A 19,358-nucleotide genomic window follows, 5' to 3' on the forward strand; every position below is an offset into this window, starting at 1 on the left:
AGTGGGGCACCGTCATTTTCAGTTCCAGGCTCTACCATTCGATTTGTCCACAGGGTCAATGTTTTGGCTTATCTGGACAATTTGTAGCTAAGGGCACCTTCAATAGCCCTATTGCAACATCATCTTCAGATTACCATAGGCATGCTCCAGAAATTCGGCTGGATCATCAATTTTCCCAAGTCAAATTTAATTCCATATCAAAGGATGGTATTTTTGGGTCTTCTTTCAAAGCCTTTCCTTTTCGGCCCTGTTGATTGTATTTCAAAGGAAATTGGCCACCATTCCTGAAGTTCAAACCTTCTTGCAGGGGGTTCTTCGCATACAGACTCCTTATGTCCTGCTGGTTCCTCCTTGGGACTTGAATTTTAGTTTTGGAGGCACTTCAAAAGGCACCTTTTTGAGCCATTGGAATCTGTAGAATTGCGATACCCACTTTTGAAGGTTGTTTTTCTTTTGGGCATTGCCGCGGCAAGGAGAATATCTAAGTTAGCGGCTCTTTCTTGTAAATCTCCGCTTATTTTTCATGAGGATAAGGTGGTGTTACGCACTAAACCTTCCCTTCTCCCGAAAGTGGTATCGGTTTTCCACATTAACCAGGATATCGCCCTTCCAGCCTTTCGCAAGGCTTCAGTGACTAGTGGAGCTTCTTTCTTAGCACTGGATGTGGTACGTGCGTTTGAGGAGTACAGATTCTATGTTGGTGTTGATTGATCCTACGCCACCCCCCCCCCCCTTTTAAATTGACTAGTTACCTGTTGGTTTCTGGTTTTCTCAGTTCCTCCGTGGGTCTTTCTCCGGCTTTGTTAAACGTACTGAGGTTCTAGTGGATGGGGTGGGAGCCAGTCTTAGTTAGTGCCCAACTCCTCACTCAGCTCACTATACATAGCCCAGATGAATGGTGAGTAAAAATCGTATTTTTGTCACTTATATCCCCAAACCTTTCTCTCTGTCACGCATGCCCCCCAACTCTCCCCTTATTACATTTGATTCTCTACCTAGATCCCATTGATATTATATTTGAATATGGAAGGGAGAGTGTGGGTAATAATTGACCAAAGAGAATGGTAGGGGAATATGACAAGGGGAGAATGGTGGGTCAACATATGTGACAAGGACAGACTGGTAGAGGAACACGTGTGGCAAGGGTAACACATGTGACAAGGAGAGAATGGTAGAGGAACATATGACAAAAAAAGAATGGTAGGGGAACATGTGGCAAAGGGAGAATGGTAGGGTAACACATGTGACATGTAATTACTTTTGCGGTCTGCGGCTTCTTTGAAGGGCCAAATTTGACGGTGATCTGGCTCACTGTCAGGAATACATACCAAAAAATGACTCTGTCCAGTGAGATTGCAAAGCTGCAAGTAAATAGACCATGCATAATAAAGTACAATTATTGTTAATTTAGGGGCCAATATTATATGTAAATCGCAAGCAAAAAATATGGTAGTTGCTCAATCAGCTTAATATACTACAGGTGCTTGTAAAGGGCGGGGTTTACACTGAACACAGAAAAAAGAAAATTGCCCCCCAGCACACTGCAGATAAATCAAAAATACTTGAATCCTACATGATAATAGAAATTCAGAGGTATTGGTTTACATACATTTGCAAATATATGAATAAGCGCTGGGCCGACGTCAAGGCTCCTCTATACCAGCGTCCATAACATTAAGGGGTTCACGTCCGAGAAGCAAGGCACCCCAAAAAATTCCAGCCAAGGACCATCCCCAGGGCATCACACGAAAAGGGGAAAAAAGGTGATAGTGAAGTGTTACAGGATAGGTGTGTAAAGATAAACCGGCGGCAGCGTGGTATGCCGACGTGCGTTTCGACGATAGCAGCTTTGTCTAGGCAGTCTATATGTAAATCCACTAATGGTCACTATAATATTTTTATGTTAATGGGTACATGTTAATTTATATTGCACACTTGTGGCATTACAAGTGCTGGTATGCACATGCCTCCATTACTTAACATAGCTCAATTAATATAATATAATCCCACATAATTTAAATTACTGATAGTATGACCCCTTATGTAGTAGTAATTGCAATCCTAATACATATGGTTGTGTCTTTTTAGTTCGTTCTGACAGTGCAGTTAGAGCAAACTGCATGCTATTTGAGCTCTTGGCCATTAGAACCTCTTTTTCTGATAATCTGGTAGCGACATGCAAAACTGTATCTTAGTAAATCTGACAATTTTAGTTAGAACATTAAAACACATTTGGGACGTGATTCACAGCACGTTGTGTATGAAAATCTTGATTGTTCCATTAATTTTTGGCAAGTTTGAATTGAATAAATCTGGCTTTTTTAACTTACCTGAAAAATTGCCAAAACTAGGATTTTTGTACTCCGTTAAATCCATATATTTTAAGCCATCTGGGGGGCACTGGAAATAAAGGGGTATAGCGGGTGCGGCTCAAGGAGCAAGCACAAGTGCAAACTTAAACTTGTTTGCGGGCTGCCTCCTCCCCCTCTGCATCCCATAGGTCAAACCACCTCAATTTTTACTTTAATTAGCCCATAGGAGATAAAGATAACACTCGTAATAAGAAAAACACTCGCATAAGAGACTGTAACACCGAAAAGGAGGGAGTGCAGTGACCCCCAGTCAGAGGTTCTCATTACAGTCCACGTTTTAAGGATATCCATGTGATTTAATTAGTACCTCAGTCAATTTGATTTAACCATCTGGACTCAAACATGGATATCCTTTTAAACGTGGACTGTAATGACGGCGTTTGGGAACCTATGCCCCAGATTGATTAACGGTGAGTACCAAAAAATCTTACTTTCTTCTTTGGGTTCCATAGGGTCAGCAGGAATTACCTTAGGGTATGTGATTGGAGTGATCCAGGCACCAAACAGTTACAAGCTTTAGCTCCCAGGATGCACTGGGTCCTCCTCCATATATACCCCGCCCCTGGCTACAGTTTTTTGTTTGGTGCGCAGGATCAGTGCAGCTTGTAGACAGGGGACTGCTTCGGCAGACCCAAGCTTTGTTTTTTTTTTGTTTATTTTATATGAGTAAGCAGCGCTAGGTGTCCGGGTGGACACCTGTGCTGCTGTTCCAGCTACCACCAGAGTAATAAATGCTAGGCCTGGGACTACAGCTGGAGCATGGGGATGCAGGTAAGGTGGTACCCCGCTTCAGTCAGTCCGTACCTCCGGCAGTGGAGACCTACCGGAGGCCGCTGTTGTGGAGAACTAGAGACGACTGCTTCTCCAACTAGACCACTGGGACATACAATTCTGGCATCGGGAACAGTGGCGGCGGCCATGTAAAAAGCCAGTGCGCCTGGTGGGTTGATACAGACTAGGGGAGGTAGGCTCTTCCCTTCAGCCCCTCCTCCAGTCCAGACACTCGGCCAGAGACTAGGTTTCCCGCGTCTGGGTTGCTCCTCCCTTCCTCCCTGTCATGAGATGTCCAGAGACCACTTTGAGTGCTCTACTGTAGCTGCAAATCTCAGGAGGTTTGGTCAGTCTCCCTATATACCTCTCCTTTGGTGGCCAGGTTGTATAGAGCTCAATATCCTACTAAGCTTTCTGTGCTTTTCATATTTGACTAAGAGCCTATTGCATGTATGTCATTGCGTTGTATGTGACTTATGTAAGCCTGCTGTGTGTTATACTGCCTTTGTTTTATCCCTGAATAACTCAGTTATAACTCTAACTGCTATTTTCTCCTCATAACCCTCTGCTACAGGTGTGTGTTGGTTTGGGGGTGAACACTGTCACATTGTATTGTACTGCTTTGCATAACATTGTATTGTATTGTTATGTCTAAATATAAGGAGAAGCAGGAGGCTAAGGCCCCTGTGCTGACTTCATGTATGGCCTGTCAGGCGGGCTTGACCCCTCAGGATATCATACAGGATGGATTGTGTGGTCGCTGTTATAAGGAGCCGCCGCATCATTCCAGCCTACCTGCTCCTGGTCTTCCTTTTTCCAGATTATGGCGCAGGTTGTGAACAGTTGATCTACACCCATGCCGACCCCCACTATGGGGTACCCTCCGCAGCTACAATCTGCTATGTTTATGCTTCCTATGCATCTGTCCTGGATAGATGTTTATGCCCACTCAAGCCAGAATATGGCTCCGTACCCTGCTGCATTTCAGCAAATGTTGCGAGCAGGCAAGGCCGATAGTATCTAAAACCAGAAGGCGGTCGGCTTCTTCCTATCAGTCCTGCCAGCCTATAGATTTTGATGCATCTTCAGATCAATTTGAAGAGGTACAAGGCTCCTCTCAGGAGAGGACGACCATTTTCCAGTAGTGGATGTTCCCTCCTTGATTAGGGCGGTCAAAACAATTTTAAACATCGATAGTGAAGAGCCAGATTGTCATTAGGGCTGAGTTTTCCAAATTTGAGCAAGTCTCTGAACTGGGGGAAGCATGGAGTTCTCCTGATAGACGATTCCATGTTACAAAGAAGGTTACAGCTTTATACTCCCTCCCACCTGGCGAATGTGCTAAATGGGAAGTTCTGCCTACTGTGGATGCGCATGTGGCACATCTAGTTTAGAGCGCCACATTGCCTATACCAGTGATTCCCAACCTCCGTTCTCAAGGCACACTAACAGTCCTGGTTTTAGTGATAGCCTTGCTTGAGCACAGATGCTTAAATCAAAATAACTGAGTTACTAATTTAGATCACGGAGCTGTTACCCGCCTGACCATGGCTTGGGTGTCTAAGGCCATTGAGGAATGGACAGGGGCACTGGAAAATACTCTTCCAGAGGCATCCAGGGAGCAGCTGAGGATAATCGCCTATTTATTTGGGAGAGGCGGCATTAGACGCCGGTATTCTGGCTTCTAAGGTATCAGCTGCCTCAGTTGTTGCTCGCATGCCAGCTATCCAAAAACTGAAGAAGTCTGCCCCCCACCCTGGCATTTCCCTGGGGGAGGCCTGCCTCATGAGGCCGAGGGTTTGTCGTCTGACTTGAAAGCCAAACGTCTGATTAATCGTTCAGAAGTCGTTTTCAAAAATGTCTAAAATCACCAGCGATGCGCGTGCTTGCTGATCGTTTAGACATCTATCATCGTGCAAACATGCTGGTCAACCTGACGATAACGTCAGGTTGAGTATGTTTGCAGATGATTGATGAGCCTGCACTGAACGACTGCTCGTTCAGTGCAGGCTCATCACAGACTAACGACTGCACGATTACAATGTCGTAATCGTGCAGTCGTTTTCATGTCTGCTAGTGGATGGGCACCTTTTAGTCTGGTTGTCTAAACGAGAACTGGTTGTCTAAAGGAAGATTGACCTTTCGCTTTTTCTTGTGGGAGAAATGCTCGAAACGACGACTGTCTAGGTCTAGGGTAGTCGTTGATGGTAGACCAGCCGCTTTAGAAGCTGCCAGAGTAGCCACAATCTTATTCTGTTATCTGTCTAACAGTATGCCTCCCGTAAACGGCAGGGATTCTAGAGCCTTCTTGGAACCTGCACCTGCTTTCCAGGCACTTAACCATATTGTTCAGACAACAGACGTTTGGGTCCGAGAAGTGGTCTCTCGGGGGTACGCCCTTACTTTCTGGAAGAGTCCCCCACAAAGGTTTTTTTTGCACAGCTCCTCCCTTGGAGCCTGTCAAGGCCTTAGATCTCCAACAGGCCATTCGATCTCTGCTGGGTTCAGGGATGATAATCCCAGTTCCGTTGGATCAACAAAGAAAAGGTGGCTATTCCAATCTATTTTTGATCCAGAAACCCAATGGATCCCACCAGAACATTCTGAATCTGAGAGGCTGTTTCAGGTGGGTTCAAACTAAGAGATGGGTGGATTCCCAGAAATTAATGTAGCTGAACCAACTGAATGATTGTTCCAGTCATCAGTCATTCCATGTAGAGCCCTTGTTGGTTTCTTTTTTCCAGTAGTTGTATAAATTCCATGTTGAGATAGGTCAATTTCCTTTACATTCATCCACACTGTAAACATCACTTCCACCAACACCACAGTAGATGACCTTGATCAGGTCTTCGGCCAAGCAGATTGAAATATGGCATCTCGGTGGTGTTCTATGTAGTTCTTGGATACATCCTGTGTGCGGGAAAATAGATAGGATTAGTATCACTTGTGCAATTCCAGTGTCTGCCCAATTCACATGATGCTTCTTGGAAAGTGTACACACAAAGTTCTTGAGTAAGTCATTCATGCATTTTATTAGGCCTGCTGCCTGAGGGTAATAAGACATATTGTATACCCAATACACTCCCTTCTTCTCCTGAGCCAGGCACGAACTTGGCATCCAGTGAAGCGATTACCATCTTCAGATTGTACTTCTTGAGGTACACCATAATATCTTTTGTAGGTCTTCCAACATCTTCAGAGTGGCTTGCTGGTCAACTGGTTGCTCTTCTAGGACCATGACCACTGCTCTCAGCTCTGCAAGTTGGCTGGAACCTTCAATCTGGTAGTTCTACCTCTGTAGTCTGGAAATTCACCAACCCCACAATGTTGATCGCTACTTGTGATGGTTTTTGGCTGCTGATACCACCCAACTCCTGCAGATACAATTTTCATTTCATCAGAGTTGACTTCTAGCCACCATGTTGGCGATGGCTATCCCCTCTTGTCTCAACCAACCAGCCACTGGTAGCTCTATCCTGATGGTTACTGGCTGACCCTTGGTTGTAGTCTCCACATGCTGCAAGGCAGTATTAGCCGCTAACAGTCTTCTCCAAAGACATGTATCTGCATTGTACAGTGGCATATTGTTTAGCCCAGAACTCTATTGGAATTTTCTTCTCCCCACTGTTCACTCTCTTCTGCCATAGACCCAAAGACATTCCATGAGTTGTCACAGTTACATCCAGATAAAATGCCTGATCTGTCTTCTTGTTCAGTGGTGCGTACAAACTGACTTCTTTCTGGTTACACTGTAGATTGGTCGAGAATGAGTCTCTGATGTGGCAGAAAAGATCCCCAATATCCCAGTGTCCCCAGCACTTATAGAGCTTCTTTCATTGTGGTGGGAGTCTTTAGTTGAGCAATAGCATCCAATACAGGCTCTGGAATCTTCCTCTGTGGACCAGTCCACATCAAGCCTAGAAACTTTACAGTTTGGGCAGTACCTTGTACTTTGTTCTGTTTAATTGCCCACCCTCGATCTTCCATGTAGGTGGTCAATTTGTGTAGATCTTCAGTTACCTCCTCTACGGTTGCCCCGGACAGCATGGTGTCATCAATATAGTGGTATATCTCACACTTCAGCTGTCCGATCAGTCTCTCCAGGTCCCTGGACACAAGACTGTGGCATATGGATAGACTGTTTTTCCACCCTTGAGGCAACAATGTAGGAGCATACTGTCTCCCCTCCCAGGAAAAGACAAACTGATCTTGACTGCGTGGATCAATAGCCATAGAAAAGAATGCATTAGCCAGATCAATTACTGTATGCCGTTAAGAAGAAGTATCTTGAATCCTCTGTACAATTGAGACCATATCAGGAACTGCTGCAGTTAAAGGCTGTGTGACTTCATTTAAAGCCTGATAATCCACAGTCATTCTCCATGATCCATCAGGTTTCTTCACTGGGAACACAGGGGCATTAAATGGGCTGATGGCCAGTCTGAATATTCCTTCCTCCACATAGGCCGCCAATGTCTCTGTAATTTCTTTGTGGCCACCTGGTATGCAGTATTGCTTCATGTGCACAGGGGTGGTCTGATGTTTCCATATGAAACGTCAGTGCAGTGTGAATTTCGGATGTGTTGCTTTGTGGGGCTTCAGGAAATTTGCTGAATGGAATACTCGAGACCTAAAGCGTGGGGAGAACACTGGATTGAGGACCAGGTGGCCAACTTGCATAACTGGAAAGAGAGAGGTACACGTGCGCTCCTTGGTGTGTGTAAATTGGATGGTGTAGTTGGGGTGGTGGTGGGGAAGCATAACTGATCCACAGAGGTACCGTGATGCACCACCCAAGAGGCACTCACCGATTTGAGACTGGGGACCGTTTTGAAACCTACGCGTGTGGGATGGTTGCTGTGATACATCTGGCCACCAATTGCTTAGTCGCTGGCCAACCTCTTTTGTGCACACTGATATGCTTTGCCAGAGTTTCCCAAACTTTGCCATTACAGTCCAGGTTTTAAGGATATCCATGGTTGAGTCCAGATGGTTAAATCAAATTGACTGAGCTACTAATTAAGTCACCTGTGCTCAAGCATGGATATCCTTAAAATGTGGACTGTAATGGCGTCGTTTGGGAGCCTCTGCCCTATGGGGTGTAGAGGCAGCCCGCATTGAAGTTTGTTTGCACTTGTGCCTGCTCCTTGAACAGCGCCCTCTATACCCCATGGCTTCAATGTCCCCCAAATCGGATGTTTGAGAAAAGCAATTTGAACAATGCATGATAAATTCCACTTCTAGTCCTTACATTATTTTACTAGCCACCGCCAACACCACATTACAATAATATCCTCTGCATTTTTAATAAATACAGACCACATTTTCAATTAAAGCTCCAACCAGCCACTACATTTCTTATATTACATGAAATCCCCCAACAGTACATTAATGACCCCCAATACTTTAGGTTAATAATATCCCTGTATTACATTAATAGACTCACTCCAAATTACATATTTATTTCACCACCATATAGCGGAGTTGGGTATTTTCTCCAGAGTCACTGTTGGACAGCCTTGTGGTTGGGGAGGTAGCGGATGCCACTGGCTGTGGGAGATGGGAGGCTGTGGTGTCTGGGGAGGGGGTGGGGGCCCCCTTCAACTCCCTACTGCACAGCTGTTAGACACATGCTTGATAGCTTTGTATAATAGATCAATTCCAACATATACGAAAAGATCTAACATCAGTGAATGACAGCAGTGGTCACATTGTCCTTGCTCACCATGTGTTATGTGCTATATAAGCTAACATAAATCTATTGTTCATACTCCAGATATTGATTTTTGTTGATGGTAGTATTTATCAATTATCTAGTTACATTGCTTTAAACTGTCATGCTTTATAATGTTCTAAACCATCTGATTAAACAGGCTTTATTAATGTACACTTACGAAAAGATTTCATATCGAAACAACTGTCCAAGTTGCTGGTGAATGGAGTTCAGCCACCTGTAATTGGAGAAAGGAAAAAGGTAATTTCCCAAAATGTAGAAATCTATTGGCCATAAATGTAATTATGTATAGGTTTTTACACCACGGGACGACTTTTGTAGTTTTCACAACTGTAAATAAATGTCTGTAAGGCCGGGTACATACTACAACGAGGAGAAATCTGGATGATGGTCAGGATGAATTATTTTCATCCCGGACCTCCGATGATTACACACTGCAATTTAATGAACGGTGGAACGATATCTTGTTCCGTCCTTCATTAAAGTGCACCACCTCATACACGATATCTTCTGCTTGCCCGTGCAGCATGGCCGACCAAAAGATATTGTGAACGACCCATGGGACGACAAATCGTGCAGATATCGTTGTAGTGTAAGAGTAAATAGGCCTGTACCACATGATGCTCAATGAATTTTACAACATTTGCTCAGTATTCTTTTAAAAAAAAAAGTCTTTAATGAGACTATGGCTAGATTCAATTAGTCACGAGCAGACACTGGCACTGCTTTCTGCGGCTTTATGGAATGCTATCCTTCTGCTGATTTCTGTTTAGTGTATTTGTAAGAAACTGTCTGCAGTCAGAATCCCATACAGCAGTGATTCCCAAACAGTCCAGGTTTTAAAGATACCCATGCTTTAGCACAATTGACTTAATTTGTACCTCTGTCAGTTTGATCATTTATTTTTTTATTACCAGTTATTTATACAGCACACACATATTCCGCAGTGCTTTACAGAGAATATTTGGCTATTCACATCAGTCCCTGCACAGTTAGAGCCGTGGTGGGAATCGAGCCCATGACATCAGTGCTGTGAGGCAGTAATGCTAATCATTACACCATCTGTGCTGCCCGATCATGCCATATGTGCATCAGTATATCTGAATTGCTTAGGGATAATTTCTACATCATGGTCCATAGGGTATCCACAGGATACCTTGGGATATAGGTGATGACGTCAGGCATCGGGCACCATAGAGTTAAGTTTTCAGCCTCCCAGGATGCATCAGAGTCCCCTCCTATATCCCGCCCCTGAGCCAAGGCATCTCAGTTTCGTTGGTGCCCGGCTCGGAGTCGGAGCACGTGTCTAGAGGAGGGCTTAAAGCCCCTGAAGTTTTCTTCAAAATTCGGCAGCTGCGGCTGCACATCTGGGAGTACAGCATGGACAGTCAGTACTGACGTCCATGCTGTCTCCCCTTCACCCCGTCGGTACCAGAATGCCGGTACTGATCCGGGGATGCTGGTAAGTATCTGGGGTTACGGCTAGCGGTGACCCCAGATTCTTCGGACCGTGGCCGGATCCAAGGGGGACAGGTAAGCAGCGGGGTCCCGCGGTGGGTCCCCGCTGAGTACACGGTCCAGAAGTCCCCAAGCAGGGGGCCCCCTGGGGACTGGCTGCACGTGGAGCCAGGCAAACAGCCTGCGCTTCCACTATACCCCAGGAACAGCGGGCCGCGGCTGAGCGGCAAGCGCTACGGCGTCCCGGGGGTTAATTGCATGCCAGGGGAGCGCCTTCCCTGTTAACAGCCGGCGTCTCCCCTGCTGCACACGGTCCTCTCTGCACAGCTGCCGATTGGTTTTGTGGCAGCGCTCCTCCCCCAGGCCGGCCCTCTCTGTGCTCCTCGGTGGCCATCTTTGTAGGGTGGTGAACGCTGCTGGAAGCTGAGTGCGGCATCATGGTCTGGGTCCCCCCTGCATACCTCTTTTCCGATTACAGGTCAGTGTTTGCAGCGCTGTGTCCTACCAGACTCTGTGTAGTTGAAATCAGCGCTGATAGTGCAGGGAATTGATTTTCTGCGTTGTATGTGACTAATGCTAGCGCTGGTGCCTGTACTTTCATTTTCTACTGTCAGCCTTTTTTCTGTCCCTGCTCTTACTCTGCTAAAGCCCTTGCGGTGCGGTGATTGCAGGGTGTTTCTCCCACTATACTAATAAGTATCAGTGAGAGGGGTCACATACTTTCCATCATGTCTGAGAGTGATTTTCCCCTCCAGCTTATGTGTACTAAGTGCAATGTACCTATAGCGGAGGGGGAGGGTAACGCGGAGGGGCTATGTCGGCTTCTTTGGATTCCGACTGTTCGGCTGAACAGGCCGAGTTGGTAGGCAATCTCCGGGATTCCGCAACTTACATCAATGAAGCGGCCTTGGATATCAGTATCCTCACATCTCGGATTTCTTCGGCAGCTGTAGCTGCGCGTGACACCTTATGGTTGCGATCTTGGAAGGCGGACGCTGATTCCAAAAAGGGCTTAGAAGCTTTGCCTTTTAATGGAGAAGTCCTATTTGGTCCGGATCTAGACAAAATTGTAGCCACGCTGGCGGCAGCCAAATCTGCCTGTCTCCCGTCTGCTGCAGTTCCTTCCAGTTCAGGTACGTCCTTTCGGCCTTATAGGGCCCAGGGTAGGCCTAAAGCACAGTCTTTACCCCGACAGGCTGGCCCCAAAAAATCGGCGAAGCCCCGGAAACAGGCCTGGAGTACCAGACGTCCGGCCCCTAAGTCAGATGACAAGCCTGCGGCCTGAGGGTCCGGGCTTCCCTTTGGGGGACCCCAGAGTGGGAGGCCGCCTACTGCAGTTCGCCCAGTGTTGGTCGGTAACCACGACAGACAATTGGGTTCACAAGGTGGTTTCTCACGGGTATGCCCTCTCCTTTCGGCACAGGCCCCCATCCCGATTCTTCACCACGGAACTGCGGAAGGTTTTGCACACTATGCTCCAGGCTGGAGTTATAGTGCCTGTTCCATTCTCCCAGAGGGGCCAGGGTTTCAATTCCAATCTGTTTTTGGTGCAGAAACCCAATGGGTCGTACCGTCCGATCCTCAACATCAAAGCACTCAACAAGTCCTTGCGGGTGCCCAGGTTTCGGATGGAGACCCTACGGTCCATCATTCTGGCGCTGGAACCTGGGGATTACATGGTGTCGTTGGACATATAGGACTCTTACCTGCATGTCCCTATTCTTTTACGCCATCAACAGTTCCTCAGGTTTGCAATCCGCAACTATCACTACCAGTTCTGGGCGGTACCTTTTGGCCTTGCGACAGCACCACGTGTGTTCACCAAGGTTATGGCGGTCATGGCGGCTTCCCTGCGGCTGCAGGGAGTCCGCATGTTGCCGTACCTAGACGACCTTCTGTTGGTAGCAGGATCTCCAGAGCTCCTTCTACGCCACTTGGACCTGACGATTGCGGTACTGCAACGGCACGGCTGGTTAATAAACTGGCAGAAGTCCACCCTGATCCCGTCTCAGAGGATTTTACACCTCGGAGCCTTATTGGACTCCAGACAGCAAAGGATCTTTGTCACGGGGGAAAAGATCTCTGACTTACAGTTGAGGGTGCGCAGTTGTCTGCAGAGTCGCCGTGTGTCTCTGCACTCGGCGATGAGGTTACTGGGCTCCATGGTGTCAGTATTCGACAAAGTGGAATATGCCCAGTTTCACTCCAGACCTCTGCAGCAATTGATCCTGTCCAAATGGAATGGACTGCCTCAGAGTCTGAAGTCCCAGACGATGGTGCTCACTCCGGAGGTTCGCCTGTCCCTAGCCTGGTGGTTGCAGACGACCCATCTCAACAAGGGCCGTCCATTCTGGGTGGCGAATTGGGTCCTGTTGACAACGGATGCCAGCCTTCGGGGCTGGGGAGCAGTCACGGGTCCACACTTGTTCCAGGGCAGATGGACTCAGGCGGAAACAGAGCTTCCAATAAACATCTTGGAGCTCCGCGCGGTTTTCAATGCTCTCCAGCAGGCACATTGGGTTCTCCAGGGTCACCCCATACAGGTCCAGTCGGACAACGCCACCACTGTGGCCTACATAAATCGGCAAGGAGGAACCCGAAGTCGGGCGGCACTCGTAGAGGTGTCCCGAATCCTGGTTTGGGCGGAGTGCAATCTCCCGGCCATATCAGCAGTATTCATCCCGGGAGTCCTAAACTGGGAGGCGGACTTTCTCAGTCACCAGGACGTTCATCCGGGGGAATGATCTCTGCACCAGGACGTCTTTCAACTTCTGGTGGACAGGTGGGGTCTTCCAGAGATCGACCTCATGGCGTCCCGGCACAACAACTAGTTGCCGGTGTACGGATCTCGCACAAGAGACGAAAAGGCGTCTCTGGTGGATGCTCTGTCCGTCCAGTGGACGTTCCGGTTTGCTTATCTATTTCCTCCGTTTTCCCTTCTTCCACGGGTAATCCGGAAATTCAAACAGGAAGGAGGGACGCTCCTGTTGATAGCTCCCGCGTGGCCCAGGCGGCACTGGTTCTCAGACCTCCAGGGGCTGTCCGTGGACATTCCTCTGCGGTTGCCGTTACGACCGGACCTACTGTCACAGGGTCCTTGTCTTCACCCGGACCTGACTCGGCTGTCTTTGACCATGTTAAGGTCCAGGGGGTTTTCCAGCTCTGTAGTGCAAACTATGCTAAGGGCTCGGAAACCGTCTTCTGCAAGGATATACCATCGTGTGTGGCATACGTTCTTCCAGTGGTGTCGACCGAGAGGTTATGCCCCTCGGGAGTTCTGTCTGTCTAGAGTGTTAGCTTTCCTACAGGCGGGACTGGACCATGGGCTTCGCCTTGCGTCTCTGAAGGTGCAGGTGTCTGCCCTGTCAGTCTGGTTCCATCGTAGGATTGCTGCAATCCCTGATGTGCGCACCTTTATGCAGGGTGTTCTTCGAATTCAGCCACCTTTTGTTCCACCAGTGGCGCCTTGGGATTTAGCTGTGGTCCTGAGGGTTCTCCAGGGACCGCCGTTTGAACCACTGGGCTCAGTGGACCTTAAATGGCTGACGGCTAAAACTATTTTCCTTCTTGCCATTGCTTCGACCAGACGTGTTTCTGACTTAGGGGCTCTCTCCTTTATACCCCCTTTTCTGATTTTTCATAGGAACAGGGCGAGGCCACTTTGGACGTTGTGCGGGCCTTAAGGATTTATGTTGACCGCACTTCTTCGTTTAGGAAGTCGGGCGCCTTGTTTGTCCTTTTATGGCTTGGCCTGCTTCAAAGCAGACTTTGGCAGGTTGGATTCGTATGGCAATTTCTGAAGTTTATCTTCATGAAGGCCTTCCGGTTCCATCCTCTGTGAGGGCTCATTCCACTAAGTCTGTGGGTCCTTCGTGGGCAGCTCGACGTGGTGCCTCTGCTGTCCAGATCTGCAAGGCTGCCACGTTGTCCTCGGTCCATACCTTTGTGAGGTATTACGCGTTTGACACCTTTGCCTCTCAGGATGCTTTCTTTGGACGGTGGATTCTCCTTTCAGCACAGGAGTGTCCCCACCCTTAAAGGATACTGCTTTGGGACATCCCCAAGGTATCCTGTGGATACCCTATGGACCCTGATGTAGAAAATGAGATATGGTAAGACCTTACCTTTGTTATCTCTATTTCTACGAAGTCCATAGGGTTCCACAGGACTCCCGCCCTGTCGCACCTGTGCTGCAGATGGGCTTTACTCTGGTCACCGGTTTTTCCGTCTCCCTCTGGTGAGAATGTGATTCTTGTGTGTGTCCAGATCTTCTCTCTTCCTTCTCCTCCTCCGGCCTATGGCTTGGTACGTAACTGAGATGCCTTGGCTCGGGGGCGGGGTATAGGAGGGGACCCTGATGCATCCTGGGAGGCTGAAAACTTAACTCTATGGTGCCCGATGCCTGACGTCATCACCTATACCCCAAGGTATCCTGTGGAACCCTGTGGACTTCGTAGAAATAGAGATAACAATGGTAAGTTCTTACCATATCTCATATTATTCAGCTAACATGTCCTGTGTTTTAATTAGAATAAACATTTTCAATATAATACATAATGTCACGTGAATGGATATGAAGTCCCGGCAGTCCGAAGGGAGATGATCCCGACAGGGCAGGTAAGTACGTTATCCCTAACCCTCCCTTAGTGGTGCCTAACCTCCCCCCTGGAGATACCCAAGTCTCCCGGGGTGGGTGTGCCTAACCTTAACCTCCCCCCGTGGGTGTCTAGAATGGGATTGAAGTACCGGCGACAGCGGATGCTCGACAAGAGGAGATCCCGACTGGGGCAGGTAAGTACCCTAAACCTCTTCTGCCCCCCCCCCCCCCCAACCCTCCCTTAGTGGTGCGTAACCTTCCCCCGGTGGTGCCTAACCCTGTAACCCCCTCTTTCCGCACCCTAAACCTCCTGGGGGGGTGACTAACCCTAATCTCTCCCTGGGGGTTGTCTAACCCTCCCCCCTAGGGCTGCCTAACCCTAATCTCCCCCCAAAAAACCTAAACCCGCCAGACTCCCAAATCCTAACCCTCCCCCCTGCGGGCAACGCTAAGGGCGCCCCGTACCTACCTTCGGGCTGGCGTTCCAGCGTGGGGATTAAAATAGGCGTTGGTGTATATAGACGCCTATGTTACATCCCTTGCCCGGGATTCTGCTGTCGGGATTGAGACATGCAGCCGCTGATCTCATAACTATATCCCGGGGTGCCTAACCCTCCCCCCTAGCGGAGCCTAACCCTAAACCCCCACTGCCTCCGCGCGGCTAACGCTAAGGGCGCCCAGGACTTACCTTCGTTAGGGCTCCAGACCTTCGGCGTTCCAGCATTGGGATTAAGATTGGCGTTGACGCCCATTTTAAGTCCCTTGTCAGCATCGCGGCCACCGGTCTCATAACTACATCCCCTATCACGGTCTGATAATTGTGTTTGGGATTCCGACTGCAGTGCTGGAATAACAAATCATTTGTTGTACTTTTCTGTTGTTGGCTGCTGTGTCTCAGCAGTCAGAACCATACATAATTGTTTCAGTAAAATAGTAAACTTGTTATATATTTTTTTTTTTTTACTTTTATGCATACCACTGCTTTGGGTGATTCTTTGTTTCCAGCCATTGTGGTGCAAGCAGAAATCAGCCTAACGTAACAGTTCTGATCATCGCGGTTTGATGTCAGCAGCAACTTGTGGCTAAACCAAAGTACACACTGAGAGATGTGTACCGGTACGATATGTAGGCCCGACGGGCCAATATACCGTACCTTTGGTACACATTAGAACGAGGTAATGAATGACTGAATGATGCCTCGTTCCGTCCTTCATTACTTGCAACGGGGCCGCATGCGATATCGTCCTGTTGGGTGACCGGATGACACCGCATGTGACCGACATCGTCTGTGTGTACCCACACAGACCTTACATGTTCAGGATCTTATATTTTTTTTAAATTGTAGTGTTCCCTCAGTAGTTCAAATCAAACAATTCAACAAATATAATTAACAATTTTCAGCTGCTTTTTGATGAAGGTTTTTATTAAATTCTGTCCTTTATTTTATATCTAATGATAGCTATTTTCACCTATTATGACATGCCTGTACATGCTACTTAATACTGCACACAATTACTTATATACAACTTGTGTTTCAGGTTGTGGTTGATTTTTCTTCTCCGAACATTGCGAAAGAAATGCATGTGGGTCATCTGCGCTCCACCATAATAGGGGACAGCATATGCCGATTATTTGAGTTCCTCGGCCACAAAGTACTTAGGTAAGTTGTATATAAAATGATTCTAAGTCTAACACCAACAAGCCACAAACCATTATCTGTATATTAAAAATGCCAAACTCTCTTTTCATATGTGTATCTATCCAGGACAAAGCTCTCTTCTTGTTGCATAGCGAATGACTTTAATAAACCACTAATCCTAAAATACGAGAGAACATTCATCGCCGGGGAGGAGATGTACTAAGCTCTGGAAAGTGGTACATTGAAGAGTGATAAACTACCAACCAATCAGCTCCCTGTCACAGCATGTAACATGACAGGAGCTGATTGGTTGGTAGTTTATCACTCTCCAATTTATCACTTCCAGAGCTTAGAACATCTGCCCCTGGATAAACAATAGGAATATATGGATCTGCGCTTCACGGTAGGCAGCTACTGATGGCAAAAGGTAATCCCTAAAATTACCCCAAAAAAGATATATAAAACACAATATAGTCACCAGAGCGCACAAGATACAAGGACATAGAGTCAGAATAGTAGATGCTACCACTGTATGCTCGTTTACAACGTGACAAAAACTTCAATAAGAGTATGTGGTAAGAGTCTCTGGGCTATCTCCGTGGTCACAATAGGAGGGTTGCTTTGTTATGTTCAAGATGCTTTTTTCATGAAGGTCTCCTTATTCCCATGTCACTCACGTGCACATAAAAGAAAGGAAAAGAAAGGGACCTTCCTAGTGTATTACCATTCATTAAAGTGAGACATGTAAATACAAGACATAAAAAATATCCACCATATTATGATAAGAATCAAGGCGTACCGGAAAGTGGGGGTGTAGACAAAGTACACCAAAAGCGCTATAGGAGTCCTTCCTGAGAGACAGGAACAAGGGGTCCCAAAATTACCTGCAGTGTCTTTGAAACACCTTGAAAAAGACTAAAATTATAGTTGAAACGCGTTGGTGTTACAGTTCAAGGTCTGATCCAGGAAGTGAAGCTCTTTTCAAAGACACTGCAGGTCGTTTTGGGACCCCTTGTTCCTGTCTCTCAAGAAGGACTCCTATAGCGCTTTTGGTGTACTTTGTCTACACCCCCACTTTCCGGTACGCCTTGATTCTTATCATAATAAAGTGGCTTGGAGACAAGAAAATTATGCACATATGATTTTTTCATAGTAACCACTGAGACCCTAATTTCTTCATTGATTTTTCTTAGCTGAGTAAACTCTCTTCTGATTTTATATGTGTTGAATTTTGTACTAAGGGTTATATATAACATTTTTATACAACAGTATAGTTCTAGAAGTGACTGTTTGGACTGCTTCCCCTTTAACACAACCTCCTTCCTCTCCTCTTATAGCAAATATAAGTCTTTATTTTGCTGAGAAACAGAACATGCTGCGGTTTTCATTGCTCGGGGACTCTGTCTGTGCAGTTATCTTCTATAGATATCTACTGAAGATGATCAGACAGATTGTAATACTTGTGTTTGCAGCTAAGTGACTGTTTTGTATTTATAGTGTGCGAGCTCATGAACAAAAAATTTAAATATTTTTATATATTTGTGAGATACCATTGTGCTTATCAGAGCTTAAAATCCATATCAGGCAGTGATCGCAAAATGCACGCTATAGCGCGTTTTTACACGATCCGGGAGGTGAGGGACTCAGTTTTTAAAAAGGTCTAAGTCCCATAGGACACGCTGTGTGTGCGCCGCAGAGCAGCCAATCACGGCTGGTGGTGCTTGGTTGGAGAGAGAAGAGATGCTGCCGGCGGTGACTGGTTGCTGTGGAGCATTCACAGCGGCCGCAGCAGGAAATCACCGCTGGGGGCATTCATCCAATCACCGCAGACAGCATCTCACCTACCAATCACCGCCAGCGGCATCACATGCAATCACTGCCGGCTACCTTCTAGTCCAATCACCGCAGGCAGCAGCTCACCTACCAATCACTGCCAGCCCCATCACATTCAAATGCTGCTGCTGTGCGTTCCACTACAACCGTTCCCCCTGATTTCCCCTGCTTTCTTCTAACTTCTCCCAGGTCTCCCTTACCCAGGGAAATAATAATTATTATAGCACATTAGGAGCAGAATCTGGTGTCCTAATGTTATTGTGTTCTACAAGGGAGCATTCTCTAATGCCTTGTTATAAAACAGCTGCAGCACCCACTAGTATGATTACATGGGGAGACTGACTTGAGTCCTGTTACACTAATAGTGGAGCAAGCTCTTGTACATGTGGGGCAGGCTCTAGGCTCCTGTTATTATAATATAAGGAAGCAGACCCTAGTATTCTTTAGCTAATACCGAGGGGGCAGGCTGTGGTGTGTTGTTGTTGTTGTTACACAGCTACTGTAACACATGTTTTATATCAGGGGTTCCCAACCACGTTCCTCAAGGCACAATTACAGTCCAGGTTTTAGGGATAGCCATACTTGAGCACAAGTGACTTAATTAGTACCTCAGTTATTTTGATTTGACTATCTGTGCACAACCATGGATATCACTAAAACCAGGACTGTTAGTGGACCGAGGTTGGGAATCACTGTTTTATATTATAACAACTACTGTAAAAAATATATTAAATACTGTATATTGTACGGTCGTGACTTGTACTACATTCCCCTCTCCCTATGTCTGTGCCCCTTCTGCTCTCCTGTGTACTCTCCCCTGTGTCTATACCCCTTCTACCTCTCCTGTGTGTTCTCCCCTCCCACTCCTGTGCCCTCTGTTCCTTTCTCCACATCTCATTCTCTTTGCAAAATATATCCTATAGCGCATATTTATGTGCTACAGGCAGTGAGGCA

The 19,358-nt window shown here is 46.9% G+C and overlaps 1 protein-coding gene across 2 annotated transcripts in view; it reads left to right on the forward strand.

Annotated features, from left to right (window-relative positions):
• The window catches only part of RARS1 (arginyl-tRNA synthetase 1), a 100,908-nt gene that overhangs the window by 22,993 nt on the left and 58,557 nt on the right, over positions 1-19,358 (forward strand). For both annotated transcript variants that reach the window (XM_088454940.1, XM_088454939.1), the window contains exons 5-6: positions 9,017-9,117; positions 16,471-16,592. In XM_088454940.1, the coding sequence (XP_088311066.1) occupies positions 9,017-9,117; positions 16,471-16,592 (223 nt within the window). The remainder of the gene's footprint in view (positions 1-9,016; positions 9,118-16,470; positions 16,593-19,358) is intronic.

This window comes from Taudactylus pleione, unplaced genomic scaffold (assembly GCF_031769625.1).
Source record: "Taudactylus pleione unplaced genomic scaffold, aTauple2 ptg000637l, whole genome shotgun sequence".
Classification (NCBI taxonomy): Eukaryota; Metazoa; Chordata; class Amphibia; order Anura; family Myobatrachidae; genus Taudactylus; species Taudactylus pleione.